The 19,766-nt window shown below is 30.2% G+C and overlaps 1 protein-coding gene and 1 long non-coding RNA gene across 2 annotated transcripts; both read left to right on the top strand.

The window, feature by feature from the left end:
• Positions 1 to 3,941: 3,941 nt before the first annotated feature.
• Positions 3,942 to 5,241, top strand: LOC11414316 (BURP domain-containing protein BNM2A). The gene is made up of 2 exons (XM_003603854.4): positions 3,942 to 4,141; positions 4,227 to 5,241. The coding sequence occupies exons 1-2, from the start codon at positions 4,085 to 4,087 to the stop codon at positions 5,025 to 5,027; spliced, it is 858 nt and encodes a 285-aa protein (XP_003603902.1). The 5' UTR covers positions 3,942 to 4,084; the 3' UTR covers positions 5,028 to 5,241.
• Positions 5,242 to 17,878: 12,637 nt separating this feature from the next.
• LOC25490331 (uncharacterized) lies at positions 17,879 to 18,797 on the top strand. Its single transcript, XR_003010322.2, has 2 exons — positions 17,879 to 18,158; positions 18,283 to 18,797. It is a non-coding gene; the product is annotated as an uncharacterized lncRNA (long non-coding RNA).
• The last annotated feature ends 969 nt before the right edge of the window (positions 18,798 to 19,766 follow it).

Here is a 19,766-nt window from a genome sequence, read left to right as displayed (position 1 = left end):
GGTGGTATTAGATTGTCACACATGTCTTGGTGCACTATGGCCATCGCAATAGTGGGACTAAGTTTTGCCTCCACCACATATGCTTCCGACACACTGCAAAATTATTTTTGTTGGAACTGAAAAATAAATGAATATCCTCCTATATTCAACATTGTATATTCTGTTCAAAATAAATAAATAAAACACTGTGAATACTCACACACGATGTTGGAGTATAGTGTCGGTTTTCATGTGTCTAACTAATAAGCTATTATTTAAGATATATCTTTTACCACTAGATCAAGACTTTTATTTAAATTTATCTTATCTTTAGAGAGGAAGAGAAAACATTTTAATTTATAAAGAGGCATGTAATGACCTAAAACAACATATATAATTATTTTTATCCATTTGGCAGAAAACAACAAATAATAGTACCCTATTTTATTGACTCTTACTGCTATTTTTAGAAAAAGAAAAGGTAGAAAACAACGGACCTTTATAAAACAGGATTCGGGAAAATCATAGGATCCAAGTGGACCATTGGCTTTACCTAAAAAAATAAAAGATGAATACTTTCTTTACTCACAAAGAAAAACTTAGACCATATGCATAATGGTATGAGAATTTCTTTTCCCACGGTGACACTTTGCGCGTCCTTCAAAATTTTGAAAATGTTTTTGGGTTTTTTATTAAAAAAAAATTGTGGAAAAATGTTTTTTTTCACGAATTCAAATTCTAAAATCCAAAAAAATAAGTATTTCGGATTTTATAATCCGAACACTCTATATATACTCTACTTTGAGGTATGTATTGGGGAGCGTTCAAATTATAAAATCAGAAAAGTGCTTAGTTTTTCGGATTATAAAATCCAAACACCCATACACATTCTTGTGCCAAAAAATCATGGAAAAAACGGATTCAGATCAGATAATATGAACTGTATAAACACAAAGATTAAACTTGTTTGTAACATAGAAAGTCACTTTACGAAGCATTCTAACCAACTGTGCTTCAGTGTATTTATGTTTCAAATCATTGTTACTTGTTCTCGTTGTGTCCTAGTTGAAAATCCAGTTTTCATGATACTTGGTTGAAGGAATGAGATTCTAAATTCTTTCATGAAACTATTTCTACCAGATGACGCTTGAATTCTATTATCTCCATTAATGCAATGGTGTTCAGGTGGAAGACATTGATAATGTTAGAAAGGTTGTGTACAATGATTTAGCAACTCAAGTACTATGCAACCTTGAGTGGACGATTTTAATTTCATAATGATTATTGTTTTGGATGTAGGAGAATTAGTGTAACCGTTCGGTGTGGAGGAGGTAAAACAAATTGTTTGGTATTGTAAAAGTTTTAAAACTCCAGAGCTGAATGGGGTGAATTTTGGATTTCTCACCAAGCTTTTTTTTGAAACAAGCTTTTTATTTTTTGAAAGAAGAAAATATATCAATTCATCGCCAACATATATCGATTAATTGCTCAATAATAAGTTAGAATAATTTCAATGATGAATGGAAGATCAAAAATTACATACAAGTATTAGATTATTAATTAAAAATTTATACATATGTTAACATCTTTTCTATAAAAAAAATAAAGAGGTGTGTCATTTGAACAACTATTTATATAACAGTTTATAAGACATTATAAAACGGTCATAAAGTATATATTAACACAAAACCAAAACAATAAAAAAGAAAGTAAAAATATAATATAAATATATAAATTATTTTGTCATTTAAACATATTAGTTGTAAGTAAAATAAATGCATTGAACTTGAAACGATAATTGTCTATCTTTCGAAAGTCAAGGTCACCGTGCATGTAACTATAGACCAATCATCAATAATTGAGTTTGTCGTGTAAGGAATCAAACTTCTATCAAATCAGTAAAGGAAACAAACATTTACCTCCTGTATCTCATGTTTTGTTTTCCTCTACGAGCTAAACACGTTTTACACTAATTTCGTGACAATTCTACAATACTGCCGTTGATAAAGACAATACATAATATATGTAAGGTTCAAAGATTAAATTCCGGCCACCATAAAAAAATTAAGTCATAAAAAAGATACTCCATCCCATCATAAATATAATCATATATTCCACTTTTATTAAAAAAAAATATTAGTGTCGTCTTTATTCTAAGAGGATTTTTTTTTTTAAGAAGCAAAAATGTAAAAACTTGGAAATTCAAGGCGCTGAAAAACCAGCAAAAGAAGTATAGTAAAATTACATCAAGCATCAAAAGAAATGCAAAACCAAAAAAAGCTAAAGCGTATTGATTACAAAATGATTCTCAAACAAGCTAAATGATTAAGGCACCACGTATGAAATGAAATATAAACAAAAATACTATCTTCTTGGTATTTGTAGTTAATGTATCTGTTTTATGTTGTGTGCATATGTGAGTTATATGTCCCACATCAAAAAGAAAAATGGAGGTTGAACACTTTATGAGTGAGATGATCCATATACTTATTGTCTTAAGGTTTTGGGTGAAAGGAAGGTTACTCTCTCATTTGTACTTTGTGTGGTTGTTATGGCCTAGATGTGGGCGGTCCCCTGGACACCCTTCATGACCCAACATTTTATATGCGGATATGCCAAAATACTACTCTCTCAGTATTTTATTATACTCAGTATGAAATGAAATATAAAAAAAATATATATATATATATATATATATATATATATATATATATATAAACAAAAATAGTACGTAATTGAAAAGTAAATGTATGTGATCAAACATCAACTTTTTAAATATCATTTTTAATTATATTTCATTTAGGATATGAAGTATTTTACTTTACAATACTAATTCGTTTTCTATTCATAATTTCTCTTTTCAATAGGTGCTTATATTTAGGGACGAACGAAGTATTTGAAAATAATTAAGAAAAATAACAATATTTTATTATGTAAATTGCACAAACATTAGTTTTTCTTTCATGTTTTTTGTGATTTGGCCTTCAAGGCGAGATGTTATTTTATTGGTAGTTTTGGTGCGGTTTTGTTTGATTTTTTTTGTCCTAACATGTTAATATGAAATCCATTTTTGAACATCAGTGTAATATATTTTTATTTTTTTTTAAAATGTTCAGGATTAAATAAATTTTTAATCTCCGTAAATAAAACAAGTTTTTTTTGCCCTCATAAAAGAAAGTTACATGTTTTTGAAGGAAGTTACATGCATGTTTTTTTATCCTTATAAAAAATTGCAACTTGTCACTAAATTTAGATTTTCTAAATTATGCTTGAACTTTTAAATGATTTTTTCTTGGCATGTTTAGAATATTATAAAAATTATTTTGCAAAATATTTTTTTTTTAACATAGAATAATATAAATATGATTTTTTTTTAAACTAAAAAAGTTTAAGATAAAATTAAAAAAAAATATGGACCTAGAAATATAATTTTGAGTTGTTTTTAAAGGAGAACCTCTTTAGAATATTCTAAATATTTCTGGATTCACAAGATTGCTATCGCTTATGGTAATATAATTTCATTTTGGCTTGTTCAAAAAAAAAGAAATTTGAGGATAATGAAACAAAATTGAATTTAGCATGGATTAAAACCGAGTGCTAAAAAATTATATAAGTAAACAAACATGCAACTTTTTTCACGAGCATGAAAAATAAAATTCGTTACATTATAAGACCAAAAACTTATTTAATTCAAATAGATAATTTTGCTATCTTCATTTCTTTTCAATCCAATCTTGTTCTCTTCCTCGAGGAAAATGTGCCCAAGAGAACATAATGAGGATAAACTCTTCTATGGACACAATCGTAAATGATAAATATTTGGGCACATTGACATTAAATAGAAAAATTTAAAACAAATTAAAATAATTAGATCACATCAATCAATATCATTTAGTTTTATTCTCTTTTAATTTTTGCATTTAATGTGAATGTGTCTAAATATTTATCATTTATGGTTGTGTCTATAGAAGAGTTTCTCTATAATGAGATGATGCTAACGGAACTGTACCTTTGTATTCAAAACGTTTGAAATTTATTTGTAAGATTACATGTTAGAATTGGTAGATAAGAACCACTCGAAGAGTTCAACTTTGAAAGTAGAAACATGGGAATAAATTTTATATCTTGGATCCTCCTTCTTCATCTACTAGTAATCCTTCTGGTATGTTAAATATTTAACTTGAAACTATGTTTCTCTATTATTTATTTTTCTTTAACTTGCAACAAAGTTTATTGAATTTTTTCAGTTTTCTCATGGAGACCAAGCTAGGGAATTGGTTGAAACAGAAGACAAATCATTGAAAATTCAACACAAACATCATCATAATCATATGAATCATAATATTGATCCTTCACTAATGGTATTCTTCACTTTAAAAGATTTGAAAGTAGGAAAAATAATGCAAATTTATTTTCCTAAGAGAGACCCATCAACTTCCCCTAAGTTATGGCCCAAAGAAGAAGCTGAATCACTTCCTTTCTCATCAAACCAACTCTCATATCTTCTAAAATTCTTCTCTTTCTCTCGAGGTTCACCTCAAGGCATAGCAATGGAAAGCACCTTAAAAGAATGTGAAAGCAAACCCATCAAAGGAGAGGTTAAGTTTTGTGCTACCTCTTTAGAATCTATGCTTGAATTTACACAAAACATTCTTGGTTCAGAATCCGATATCCAAGTTTATGCAACTTTGCACAAAACCAAATCAAGTGTTACTTTTCAAAATTACACAATAGTAGAAATTATGATGGAAATTCGAGCTCCAAAGATGGTGGCTTGTCACACTGTGCCTTATCCTTATGCTGTTTTTTATTGTCATAGTCAAGAAAGTGAGAATAGGGTGTATAAAGTTTTATTGGGGGGTGAGAATGGAGATAAGGTTGAGGCCATGGTGGTTTGTCACTTAGATACATCACAATGGGCACCTAGTCATGTTTCATTTCAAGTTCTTGGTGTTACACCAGGAAGCTCTTCTGTGTGTCATTTTTTCCCAGCGGACAATTACATTTGGGTCCCTAAAGTGAAATCACAAGGTTCTTCTAGCATGTGATTTCTTGTAGTAGTATAGTACTAGTGTGCTTTGTCATTTGTGTTCATGTACTTCAATGGTGCTAAAAAATAACTGTGTTATGTGCTGAGCTTAATAAATTGCTCATCAGTAAACATAAGAGTGTTTGCTTTTATAATCTTGTTGTAATTTTGAATCCTGGTGTTTTGGTCTGCTTATTCAATATCTCTATTATAGAACTATCCATGGCTTTTAATTGAGTTTCTCTATATGTTCAAGAAACGTTTAATGTAATGATAAATGCTAATTATTTCACATGAAAAAAATTGTATATTTATTTTAGTCTTAACCCTAGGTTTAATTTATTTTTTTCGCATCGGTTTTCGACCCACCAAAGGTAGACGACTAACCCTAGGTTTTAACATGAAGAGGACTCTTGCTCAAAAAAAAAAAAAAAATTAAGAGGACTCTAATGATTAAACTCAAATTCTTTCAAAACGATTCAAATTTAACGAAAATTTATAATATCATCTTTAATGTTAAATAAATGTGGTGCTTATTGCGATAAAGATACCCGTTATATAGGGTTGCGAATAGGCCAGGCCGGCCTACAGGGGCCTACGGCCTGGCCTGTTTTGGCCTGGTCTGGCCTGGACTGTTTAGTAGATAGGCCTGGGCTTAGGCTTTTTAGAAAGCATGTTTAGTTAAATAGGCCAAGCTTAGGCTTCAAAAAAAGACTGTTAAGCCTAATAGGCCGGCCTATTAATACTTATTTATTAAAAAATATTTTTTTTATATTAAAATAATTGTATATATTAAAAATATAAACATATTTTTCTCTATCTATTAGTCCCTTAATAGACTTTGTTGTTATAGGCTTTTATGTAGGCTTTAATCTAGTTGAAATTTACTTGTAGTGAAATAGGCTTTTAAGTAGGCTTTAAGACATGTTTAACCTATTTAGTAGGCCAAATGAACTATTTGATGGCCTTAATGTGAAGTAGGCCTGTAAGTAGACTTTCAGGCCAGTCCAGGCCAGGCCTAAAAAAACGACCTATGATAGGCCATAGGCCAGACTCAGGCTTGTGATTTATTTCGTATGCCAGGCTCAGGCCTATCAAAGCCTGGCCTGGCTTGGCCTATTCCCACCCCTACCGTTATATTTCAGTTAGTATATTATTAATGATATATCATAAGTTTTATTTTTTGGGTGCACATATGTCATAACTTTTGGTAAGAAAAAATAGTTAAGTTCAAATTATTGATAAGTTTTTTTTTTTTGTCAAGTAGTTTAATGGTTAGAGTTCACACAATTTAATTGTGGAGAAGTGGGATGTTCGAGGTTCAAATCTCAGCCCCTTTATATAATACATAATATCCATACCAAAAGAGTTAAGCTCACAGGATAATTATTGATAAGTTTTAATGTGGTTATTAATCATACAACAATAATACATGGAAATTCACATTCCATTCCCCTACACGATAACAGATTAACTAGGTTTAAAAATATGGTTAATAAAGTTGAATAGATAAGCTTGATAAAAAAAAAATTAAATGTCGTAGAGAAACATTGTATAATTTATGCAGGATTTTACTTACTCATGTTAAAGATGAATTTCTAACTAATAAACTATTTGACAACAAAAAAGTTGAATAGTTAAGTCTGTAAAAAAATAATCAATGTACTACTTGATAAAAAAAAAAAAGTTGAATAGATAATAAGTCTATAAAAAAATTAAATATGATTAATTCAATGATAATTAAAATTGTGGTTAAATTTTTTTCCAACAAATTGTGGTTAATTTAACTATATTAATTATCTACTCAATTGAATTAGTCAATTTTTTTGGATGTGATTAACCTATCATGTGTGTGTATAAAAAAAAATAGATCAATAAACATTTTCATTGTTGACATGACACGTTGTATTTTTCATCTTATTTATCTGGTGAACATTATCTTTTTTGTCAAACTTTTTTTTTTAATTATAGAAGATGATTTTTGCAATACAAAAATTTAGTTGTGACATTAACCAATTTTAATACTCCACTAACCGCAAAAATGTACGATGTTAACAACTTTTGAAACATATATACTTATCATTTTTTAAAGAGAAGTGTTTGTGATACTTTTTCGAATACCCACTTATTTATTGGCTGAAATCCATATAAATTCCACCGGTTCATGTAGAATCTATCGCCAAATTGTATAATTCATATTGATGTCCTTCAATAAAAAATATTAATGTTTTTTCCTTTATTTTCGGTGGTGAAAAAAGTGTTTTGAACAAATATTCATAACATTATGTTGGCTAACTTAGAAGAAAAAAAGTAGTTCCTTCAACAAAAAAAAAAGAGTAAAAGTGGTTAATAAAATTTAGGTTTAATTAATGATTTGGTCCCTTAAGTTATTTGTTAGTTACATTTTTGGTCCTATAAGTTATTAACATTACAATTTGGTCTTTTAAGTTAGTATATGTTAGCCAAATAAATCCTCATTGTCATTCTTTTGCCAAAACGTTAAATATGCATGTGTGAACGGTGACGTGACAACATGTGTATCCACCTTAGACATTGGCTTAACGGTTTTGACGGTGAGAATTTATTTGTTTGACGGAAGATGACTTAAAGGGACCAAATTGTAACGTTAATAACTTATAGGATTAAAATGTAATCAACAAATAACTTTAGAGACCACATCATTAATTAAGTCTAAAATTTATATTTTTAAACTTGGTTGACAATATATAAAATTTTGTAGTTAATTTAATTGTGAAATTGAGTAATGACACAACTCTGTTTTGTGTTACAAGGATTATCTTTAAAAAAAACTATTTAAAAATTATTCAATCAAATCCTTTCCCAAATCAAATCCCTTGAAAAACATGTTAGGTGTTTGGATTGCATGGGTGTGGCAGTGTGTGGGGTGGGTGACTCCTGAGTGGGTTGGGTAGCAAGGTGGGAGTTGTTTTGTTTTTGAATAAAACAAGGTGGGAGTTGTTATCGATGATTGATGGTTATTTTTAGTATTTTATTTTTCAACTTATTTTTAAATGTTAAATGTGTTTTGGTCTTTATAAATATATTAATTTTTTGTTTTGATCTCTTTAAAAAAAATCTTCGACATTTAATCTCTTAAAATTTTTAGATCTTCACTTTTGATTCATACTTTTAGGTTAACTCTTGTGTATCATTTATATTTTGAACCAAATTTTTCGTGAATGTTTAAAATATTATAAGAATTTCTCCCGAAAAATTATAATTTCTCAACAAAATATGATTTTTTTTTCTTCTTAAAAATTCATATATAATTTATATTTTGTGAAAAATTCTAATTTATTTTGGAGGGACTCTTATAGCATTTTAAACATTTCTCAAAATTTTCATTTAAAAATATGAAGGTTATGCATAAGTTGCCTAAAGATTATAGATAAAAAGTGGTGATTGAAAACTTTTTTGGACTAGAAGTCATAGAAAATTTTACGAGGATTAGAATAAAAAGTTTGTATATTTATAAAGACCAAAAACATACTTAACCTTGCTTTTAAACACTCTTAAATTTTATGCATTTATTCAACATTTTTTTTTTTATATCTCTTCTATCACATCAAGAACATATCACATCTATGATAACATTCTCACTATCTTTATCTCTCAAATTGTAAATGAGTTTAAGGTATCTTTTACAATGATTAAAATGCCCTAGAGGAAGAGGAAGAGAAGAGATCATTGGATTGAAGGGAAAAAAACGGTATTAAAATGAAGTAATTGAAATCAAATAGTTAATAAGTTCCATTTAAGCACGAATTGTTTAAGAATTTGTTTTGAAGATTTTAATTATGTAACTTTATATAGGACATTTTCCCTTTTAAATTGAAGTGTTAACGAAACAAAAATAAGATACCAAAAATTATGATTATCATTACACTAATTATTTTTTTTTGGAAATGATGATTACACAATTTTATATTTAAACACTCTTAAATTTTATACTTTTATTCAACATTTTTTTATATTCTCTATATCTTTATCTGTCTCGAGTTGTAGATGAGTTTTGAGTATTTTTTTTTTTCCCTTAGCTTTTTGACAATGATTGACTACATGTTGATCACTCACACATAGTGATGATAATGGGTATTAATGGGTAGGTATTATAGTACTGATCTCCATGCTCGCATTTGTAAGAAATGTCTGTAAACGAGCCTGTATCCTCGTGGATAACAACTTTATAGTCCTTTTCCATATTCTATGAGCATCTAAGTGTTCATATCCACACCCATTACCAGCACTTTAACTATGAAAAGACAATAAAAAATATTACGATTGAAATAAAACTATGGTCCAAGAATTTTCAAATCAACTCATAAAATAGTATGAATCGTATTATTTAGCTAAAAAGCAATCAAAGGCAGCGGCAAAGATTCAACGCAGCAGGAGGGTTAAGGTTACTGTATTAAGTTGTTTTAAGTTTAGGTTTATGCTTAAATAGTTTAATTAATTAATTAATTATACAGCAAAAATAAATAATTTTTTTATCATATTATATAAATACATATATACGGGTTGCGTGACTGGATAGTACAGTGCCCATATCCATTCAAATTTGCGGGTAATTATTCATACCCAAACTCGTACCCATTAAAACAAGGTTTTACGCTATCCATAGCGGGTATTTTATAGGGATGTCCATTAAGTCTGGATCCAATTTCCATCCCTTGAGTCACACGCCCTTTCCTTGAGGAAAATAAGACGATTAAAAGAAAACAAATAAGGGTATTAATTAAAATGAAGTAATTGAATTCAAGTTAAGCTCGTAAGCTACATTTAAGCATGAATCGTTTAACAATTTTTTAAAAGATTTTACTTATGTAACTTTACATTACTAGGATATATTCTCTTTAAAATCGAAAGATTAACCAAAAAAAGATACAAAAGATTATGACTATTATATCACGCTATTTTGTTTTTGGGAATAATCATTACACTATTTTAAGAAGAAAAATTGCTCCCTTCAAAAAAAGAAGAAATATAGAATATTACGATTTACACTTTATTGAATTTTGATTCATGTTAAAAAGATAAGTTGTTAAAAATTGTCCTTTAAAAAAAAAAGTTGTCAAAAATTGTAAATAAATAAATACTAAGACCACGTGATATATTTCCAAAACGGGGTTGTTTTTAAAAAAATCAATATTATATGGTTATATAAAATAATACAAGTCCATTAACTTTCGGTGGAGTAAGCATAAAATGTCACTTCATGATAGAAATATTTTAAATATGAAACAGAATACAAGGTTAAATAAGTGTTTGATTCATATAGATATATCAAATTTTGCTTTAAATCCTCATAAAAAAAGTGATTATAAATTTTTTAGATTGAAGTGGTTTTAGTCTTTGTTAAATTTTAATGTTTTAATCGTGTTTGAAAAATAAAACTATTTATAAAATTTTAAAGTCATAGTATATGTGAATAAGTTCGAATTTATTAAGAACTATTATAACTCCTTGCTGATTTTTTTATATGGACTCAAATTTGCCACTTTATTAAAAGTTAAAAGGACTAAAAAAATTATTTAATCATATAATATAACATTCCTTCATAAATATACTCACTATAAAAAAAAAACATTGTCTTTCTCACAAAAGCTGAGGATTATGTGTCGTTCTCTTATTTATGTCTTTCTCTTATAAAATCAGGTCTTTCTCTTAGATATTTTTGAGCAATGCTAGCTGCATGCGTTTTAACACTTGCGATTGAACACACCCATTTGTAGCATGCCACGTTACCTATATTTTTTTATAACTTACCTGCTGACCGGTTCTACACTTCTACTTGTTAAAACATTTATTTATTTATTTATTTTCTTCAGATTCTTCATGTCTGCAACCGACCCACCTCCCTCAATCTCATCCATCTTTCTTTTTTCATTACCTCATACTTTCTACCTTCCTTCCTTCTCATTTTGGCATTTACGTTCTCATACTTTTATCAACCATAGTTTCCAGAGAATCACTTCTCTCTCAAAAAAAAAAAAAAATCACTTCTCTCATTCAAAAACAATTCACTTATCTCTAGAATTCAGACTACCACAAGGACTGTTTACAGGATTGGAGACCAGATCTGAGTCCTTCTCTACAAGCTTTTGATTTCCAATGTTCCATTGTGCAATTTACTCACCTTTGGTCGGACGATGGTGGCGGTCACCGTCACCATTTTTTGCAAGCCCTTTTCAAAGCACTGTTCCCACTCTATAGAAAACAGCAATTTATAATTATACATCATTCATCAAACCCAGATTTCAAAGTAAATGATTATGTGAGAGCAAGCATGTGTCGATGAATTTTTGTTTTGACAAATGCGTTGTGGAATTTGTTATTTGAAAAAATGAATCACTTAAGATGAAATCATTTTCATGTTGTTATGCATCTTCTTGTACAGTTCTTCTGTCTGCAACAACAATGATGATCGGATAGATCAAATTGAGGTTGATTTTTGATTGGCGTACAACATGATTTTGAGAATAATAATAATTAAAAAAAAAACTGATAAATTTATTAGACTTGTTCAATCAGTTACCAATTTAAGAGGTTAAAAAACAAGTGACATGTATATGAGCTTGACGAAGAAGAAGGTTTTGAAGAAAAGTAACTTTGGGCACCTGAGAAAATGTTATGTGTGGAAGATGAAGTCAATATTTGTCATATCTTTTTATTATTTTATTTTAAAAAACGTATTGAAACAATGGAGCCGGTTGCCGGTTTAATTTTATGTAAAAGCAATGACGTGGGCCAATAATGTAGCAAGTGTCTAAGAGCGATTGTAATAGCGACTGTAATTAACATTGCTCTTTTTATAATTTATCTGTCTTTCTCTTATAAAAGTATGTCTTTCTCCTTTGAATTTTGACTGTTTTTTTTCCTCATCTTATGAGTTTCTCACACGTCTTATGCGATTTAGGTAAAATCCAAACTGCATAAAAATTCCATAAAACCTTCAAAAACACCTCTTTCTTTATTGTTGGAATGGGCCCATATGTGGGTTGGAACTTTGATCTTTGTAATGCCTTTATAATACTTACTATTAGCACTTCAATTTTTGCCGAAACGTTATCTATCAACCCTAATTCACAGTAAATAAACAGATAACTAATACGAGGTAACGAATTACCTTAATTACATATATACGTTCTTCATATAATGTTTTATCCCCTGAATCATGTATTTCCAATTAGAAGCACACACCATATTGGTTCTTTACATATATTTAGCTCATTCAACATGATGATGTTTTGTATGTGGATTAGTGTGTCACAAAATCCGAAACATGAAGCACTAATACCACGCAATGCTGAAACGTCGACAATGCTAATAGTTCAAGATCTCAAGTCTACATCACCGGATCAACTTTAAGAATAATAATTTATTAAAATGACATAATTAAATATAATAACATATGTCGGTGTCGTATCAAACACAGACACATGGTCCTAGGTATATGAACAGGATAAGAGCATTTCAAAAGCATGGCTATGATAATTGCTCTTCTCCCATCTGTTTTTGCTTATTTCCGTCTAATATGAGTTAACTCACGCTACTCATGCTGAAAAATACACCTACGTAACTTAACTCGTGTTGAAAATGCACCTGTGTGAGTTAAGTGTTAACCCACGCTCAACTATTTTGACGGAAACAAGCAAAAACAGATGGAAGAAGAGTAATAATCTTTATGTATTGCTGGATTTGGCCCATTTGTATGTTTGGACTATGATCCTTTGCAATAACTTAAGGATATACACTACTATTAGTACATGTATTTTTGCTGAAACGTTATGTATAATCCTGTAATATTAGTTTTTTTTACCTTCATAAAATATCCACATCAAAAAGTTTGCATCTCTGTGAAAACAAAAATAAGTTAGGTTTTTTTTTTTTTTTTAACAAGATAAAATGGAAATATATTACCACACCAATAGCAGAACCCAAGCACAAGGTGTGCCTAGGAAACCACTACAAATATACAAAAGGGATCCATGTCTAAATGATAAAAATCCAACAATGGTTAGCCAATGCCCAAACAAGCCAAAGGACTTGACCACCACCTATGAGTACCAAAATCAAATATGGCTTTTTTACCTTTCATCCACACTAACGATAACAATTTGATCTTATCAAGTAACCTAGGAACATCAGTAACAACATTATTAAACAGTCGATTGTTGCGTTCGTTCCACGACACCCAAGTGCAAAGAAGCCAAATTAACTGAAGAAACGACCTCTTAGCTTTGCCAACACCTGTCATAAAAGTAAATTGCATCAAGTGATCTGAAATGTTGTTGGAGTCCGCCCCCACAAATCCAATCCATCGGCACACCTGCTCCCACAACGATGCAAAAGACGTGCAGGATAAAAACAAATGGTCGGTCGTTTCAACATGACCGCATCCTGAGACACAGAGAGTCACTTCTGACTGAATTATACCACGAGCTGCAAAGTTTGCTTTAGTAGGTAATCGATTCCGAATGAGCCGTCAAGCAAAGATTGAGATCTTCAAAGGAACCTGACGATGCCAAACTAGGTCCAAAGCACTATCCACAGATGGATTGTCAAAAACTGTTAATAAGTCATAAGCACCTCGAACAGAGTAACCTCCTATGGGGTCAGGAAGCCACATCCAAGTATCTGAAACAATATGAAACAGAGCAACATCAAGCAGTAAAGCCCTACACTCCTCTAATAACTCTTCTTCCCACGCCCACAGTCTACGCCTCCAACTCCAACCCTCCCCATCCTGCATCGAATCAATGGAGAACATATCAGCCAATGTAACTGTTTTGTTCTCCGCCAAGTCGAACAACCTCAGAAACCGCTCACAAAGGGGCGCCCCACCACACCATCTATGGAGCCAAAACAGCATATCAATCCCATCACCCACCTTCCTCAACACACCATCATCGAACCAACCACCACCTATACCGCCAACGCCATCACGAATCCTATCTACCTCCCTCCACCACGAAGAACAACTCCGACCCCAACCTCCAACCTCCCATCTCCGACCTATTTCGCCATATCTAATGACTAAAACGTAATACCACAAACCTTCTCTATCCACTAATATCCTCCAACATCATTTACCTAACAATGAAACATTAATTTTTAAAAGTTATTTTAATTTTACTTTGTTCTTTTTAATTATCGATTTAGTGTTTTTTCTACATGTATCATACACTCAATAATTTTTTTTACTTTTGATATAGTTATTTATCTTACTCCTACAATATTACACAATCCTCTAGAAATTACAACGCTGCTTCATAGTTCATATCAATGTATTAACTATCCATCTATAACAACAATGGTTAATAGTTTTCACTCCCTATAATATATGATACTTTTGGGTTTGCTCCCTGTAAAAAAAATTGATTTGGTCTTTGTAAAATAAATATTCTTCACGATTACCCCCCAAGGACATTGACTCAGCATAATCTCTGATGTTGCCCTTACTTGGCTTTTTTTTTTTTTTTTTGCTTGCCACGCGTAAAAAAATTTACTATATAACAATTTACTTTGCAATTCTTTTTATCGGAGACAAAGCCGGAAATAACCTATATTATAGGAGGTAAAGTATTATTAACCCTTTATTACAATTGACTCTGCATTTGTAAACTTAAAAATTGTATTTTTTTAATTGATAGACCTTTTAGCATCTATCTTTCGATATTTTAATTCTAACATGTAACTTATCTCGATTGCTTAAAAGGAATCAAACTATTGAACTAATAAATATAATAAAAATGTTAACAATGTTTTAAACTAATATTTCTCTTTAGTTTTAAACTAAACACCAACCTTCATTCTTCTTTATTCAAAGTGACAAACATCTTCAATCCATTTAACAAATTAGTTCTCCGTTAGTAACCTCCCCCACTTTCACTTACCACTAACTTAAATGTTATAACAACATTGTGAGTGAACAATTATTAATAAACTTTCGAAATCTTAAATTTTGAGTCCCAGTTTTATTTGTCCATATTTACCATTTTTAGCAAGCTTACTAAGAGGAACCTACGTTTCAACCTCTCCCTTGAGTATCTTCCCTTCCACACACTATTTGAATTGAGGACACTACCCCCAACCCTCCCATTCCATGTGTTCCTTCCTTTCTTTGTGTTACTTTACTATTCCCATAATATAAAGGCTTTATAATAAAGCACATGCTTGTGTCACGTTTTGCTTCTCTCATAATCGTTTACGATTTTTTTTTCTTTTATTATTCATTTTGCAGATACGGAATAATCTATGAATACTATTAACGGTCGATTAGGATTTATGATGTTTGCCCAAACTTATTTATCCTATCCTATCCTATTATCATTAAAAATTGTTCACTCGCAATTGCAATTTGAGCGAACAAAAACTTAATTTGAGAGGGCGAATGAAAGTGGGAAAGTTACTAAGGTGTTAAATGGAGAAGAGATGTTTGTCACTTTGAATAAAAAAAAAAAAGTTAGTGTTTACTTTAAAATTAGAGAAAGTGTTATTGTTAAGAGTGGTGGTATTGTATAATTATTTTTGATAACTATTGTGATAACTTTATTTTTTTATTTTTAATTATTGGTCAAAAATAATAAAGAGAGAAAAAAATAAAGAGAATAAAAACATAATGTGAGTATTAGAAAAAGTGGTAAATTTTTTCCTTCTTCATAAAATGACTGTACAATTATCATTTCTTTGTTCTTAATTAAGAAGAACTCGATGAAGGGATGAAGCCTACGTTACCCCTTGTTGAATTAGGGGTAATTTACCTCTAATGATAAATATGATTTGATTTTAAAATGAAAAAGATGGAAACCACGTGTTAAATGAGGAAGATGAAGAAGTTTGATGTTTTTGAGATTAAAATGGTAACTGATTGTAAGAAAAAATCTATTAATGAGGCATGCATTACCCATTGATTAATTTGGGGAAATTTACGCATGATGACAACCATGATTAAATTCTGGAACGAAAGAGATGAAGTTTACATGTTAAATGAAGGATATGAAGAAGTTTAATGTTATTGAGATGAAAATGGTAATTTGTTGTAATAATAAAGATGAGGAAAATGAGTTTTTCCTTTGATAGGGTAAATTACCCTTAATTTATGAAGGGGTAACGTAGAAAAAACCAAATGAAGACGGATGTAATTACCCTTTTTTAACTAGGCTAAAATATGTTTTTGGTCCCTGCAAATATAGCGAATTTGAGTTTTGGTCCCTAGTAATTTTATTTTTTTAAATTCATCCTTGCAAAATTTTTTGTTCTTTAAAAAGGTCCCTGAGCTCACTTTCTTGCTTATTTGGCTGGTTTTTGCATAGGTGGCAGTTGCTGACTGTACATAAATCGTACGCGTGGCATTTAAGATGATTTAAATATTTATAAAATAAAATAAAATAATCAGAAATTGTTTTTGTTAATTTTAATTCTAATATTTAGGAGATGTGTTTCCTTTTTTTCATCCTCTCGTCGTCCCCTCTCTCCGGCATCTCTCCTCCTCTTATCGCCGCCATCCAACACCACTATCTCATCCTCCTTTTTTCTTCGACAAAAAAAACCAGCAACCCTCTATCCATTCTTTCTTCTTCTTCAAAAACAAACAACAAACAACCAGCAAATCTCTCTCTCATTAGTCAATAACAACAACAAATTTCATCCCTGCAAATAACTCAAAAGGCAGTGACAAATCTCTCTCAACAAATTTCATCCCAGTCAATAACTCAACCAGCAAATATCTCTCTCTCAACAATCAATAACAACAAACAAACAACAACAAAGAAGACAGTGACAAATTGGAACAGCAACAACAAAAAATTGGAGAACTCTAACCCAAATTGGAACAACAACAATAAAAAAATTGAAAGAGTGTCAACAAAAAATTGGATGGAACAACCACAAACAAAAATACAGTGACAAATTGTCCCTCACTCACAAATCCTCTTTCAACAGTGTCAAATCGAAGAAGAACAGATCCACGTTGCCGTCGACGGTGTTTTCGGCCACGCCAAACTAAAAGAATTTTCGTTGATAGAAGCTTTCGCCGCGACCGTAAATTTTCAATCTTGTTCCTGAAGGTTTAAGAAGATTCACATAGAATCTTGATAAAGATTAATCGAGGAACACAAGAAAAAGAGAGGATGAACGAGAGATAGATAAAAAAAATTGAATCAGAAAATCCCAATTGTAAGAAGAAAGAAAGGGTGAAGGATTGAAGAAATAAAAGGTTGAAGGTGAGGTGTTGTGATGGTAAAGAAAATGAAGGATGGTAAAGAAGATGAAGGATGGTATTCCGGGTTTGAATTGAGAACTCTAACCCCTTTTTATGTTAATTATATCTTTTTTTTAAAGTATGAAAACAAATTTATTTTAATTAAAATGATTTTTAAAATGTAATAAATTAGTTAAAATCCATATGTGTGTGCCACATGTATAAATCGGTACGGTCATCAATTGACACATATGCAAAAACTAGCCAAATAAATAAGAAAGTGGTCCTAGGGACTTTTTTAAAAAACAAAAAATTTTGCAGGGATAAATTTCAAAAAAATTTTTTACCAGGGATTAAAAGCATATTTTTACTTTTTAACTACGTGGTCTAGTCCTATTTCATCATACTGGGAGCAACTCGACCTCTCTTTATTGAAAAACTCTTATTTATTGTTATTTCAACCTATCTTATAAATTAATCCTTTTATTTCTTTTTTAGTTTTTGTTTTTTGGTTTTTTACGTATACCAAAATTTTTACATTATAGGAACACAATTTTTCAACGAATGCGACAACTAAAATGTAACGGTGAGAGTATCTGAAATTATTGTCTTAAAAATATATAATTAATGATTATTTTAAACAGAAGAATTTTTGGGGTACAAATTAACTTTAAGATTTTTTAAGAGGGGCATTTCTCCACGTTTAACTCAATTAATCAAATTACTTTATATAGTTTCTACCAAACCTTTTAGTAACAAAGGGCCTCTTTTTTCAACCGTAGTGATATGAGATGAACATAAATATATGTGCTCAACGTGGATTATTCCAACATTAAGAAGAACCATAGGCTAACAAACAAGATATCCACCACCATAGCCATGAAGTCCATCCTGGTTGTGTTCCTACTCTTTTCTCTTCTCCTTGTAAGTTTTCTAAATCTTCTATGAAATATAATTTCATTTTAACTTTCATCAAATTCAAGTAATATTAGGAGTTTCCAAACTCAACTCTATTTCAATTTTCTCTTTGAAATGTTTTTATGAATAGGTTACTAACTTGAGTTGTGCTACAAAAGAAAACATGGTAGAATATTGGAAGAATATGATGAAGGGTGAAGCTATGCCAGAAGCAATTAAGGGACTTAATTCAGGATCCACAAGCAATATATGCAGGGAATGGACTTTGATGTAAAGCCTAATGTCATATTATATCACACCCATGTTATGTCCATGAAGCAGACCTGAAGTTGAACAAACTAGCTCCTATACATATATACGTATATACATCATGAATGTATAGTAATAGTATAAGTATATAGTATATAGATTGTAGTATTATATATTGTATTAATTGAGATAGTGTGAGTTGGGGTGAAGATGGTTAACTTGTTAAGCAGAATGCTAATTTTCCTTTAGAATGAGTCTATGATGATAGTGAAAGGTTAGTAATAATACTATGTCTAAAATTGTCATTCCATAATTATTAAGAATGGATTTTTGTTTATGTTTTGATTGTACCTTTTGTTCCTTATATATCACAATTGTATTAGTTTGGTCTCTAAATTCTAATTATTTATGAGAGTTGAGTCCCTATTTTGATCTCCTGGTACTGTTATTTCCTCTTTGATTCATGATTCTAATCAAGTTGTGATACTTTAATTTTCATGCTCCCTCTAATTGTTGATGCGTGTATATGGACTTTTTAGACCAAGTAAGCAAGCACCTTAGACCTATGTTGACATCGTAGGTTATGTCTTTCTTTTGTGACCAAACGTAGACTATGCTCTCAATAATAATAATAATAATAATATAATACTTGGACAGTTAATGAATGGAGGACCTAATAACATCATGGAAACCAATTTTGTATCTACTATGAATAATAAAATTCTAACAATTGTGACTAAAAGTCAATTAAACCTTGAATAACTACTGTGTTGTCTTTCATGGATTAACAATTTTGTATTTATTTTTTGTGGTGGTTGAGGTTTAAACACAAGATCTTTATATATTATGTATTGTTCCTACCAACTGATATAAGAATACGAGTGACAACAATTTTGTATCTACTATGCAATTGTACTTGGTCACAAAAAGTAAAAATAAAAATAAATATTAAACGCCATCTACACATATTGAAAGGGTTATTGTTAGTTAAGGACATGGTTGATCTTGTCCTTTAACCACACATCATCATCAAGTCTCAACCATGTTGCTGATTGTTGATTTTAGCCTGACAACAACCAAAAAATAATACTTTAAAGTCCTAAGGGATGGAAACAAAAAAGATGTTACATAAAACAAAATGAAAATTTGTACATTTTACGTGACCAAAATATATTTTACCTGAAGGAAAAAAAAAACCTCAAGTAAAAGCTGGAAAATATAGACATTTGGGAGTGTGCCCTTTTTTAGTTGTGAGAAAATGAGAATCTATCAGCATTCAACATAATCATGATTTTGAGGGATAAATGCCAAAGAAAAAAAATTATATCAGTTCATTTTACAGTATTCAAAAACAATTTTAACCCT

This window comes from Medicago truncatula, chromosome 3 (genome assembly GCF_003473485.1).
Source record: "Medicago truncatula cultivar Jemalong A17 chromosome 3, MtrunA17r5.0-ANR, whole genome shotgun sequence".
Lineage (NCBI taxonomy): Eukaryota > Viridiplantae > Streptophyta > Magnoliopsida > Fabales > Fabaceae > Medicago > Medicago truncatula.
This window is presented reverse-complemented; position numbering and strand designations above follow the sequence as displayed.

What these genes read in the sequence shown, in the direction of transcription:
- LOC11414316 (XM_003603854.4), top strand. Translation starts at nt 4,085, where the DNA reads ATGGGAATAAATTTTATATCTTGGATCCTCCTTCTTCATCTACTAGTA. An exon ending in ATCTACTAGTAATCCTTCTG is followed by an intron (nt 4,142 to 4,226) that starts GTATGTTAAATA and finishes GAATTTTTTCAG; the next exon opens with TTTTCTCATGGAGACCAAGC.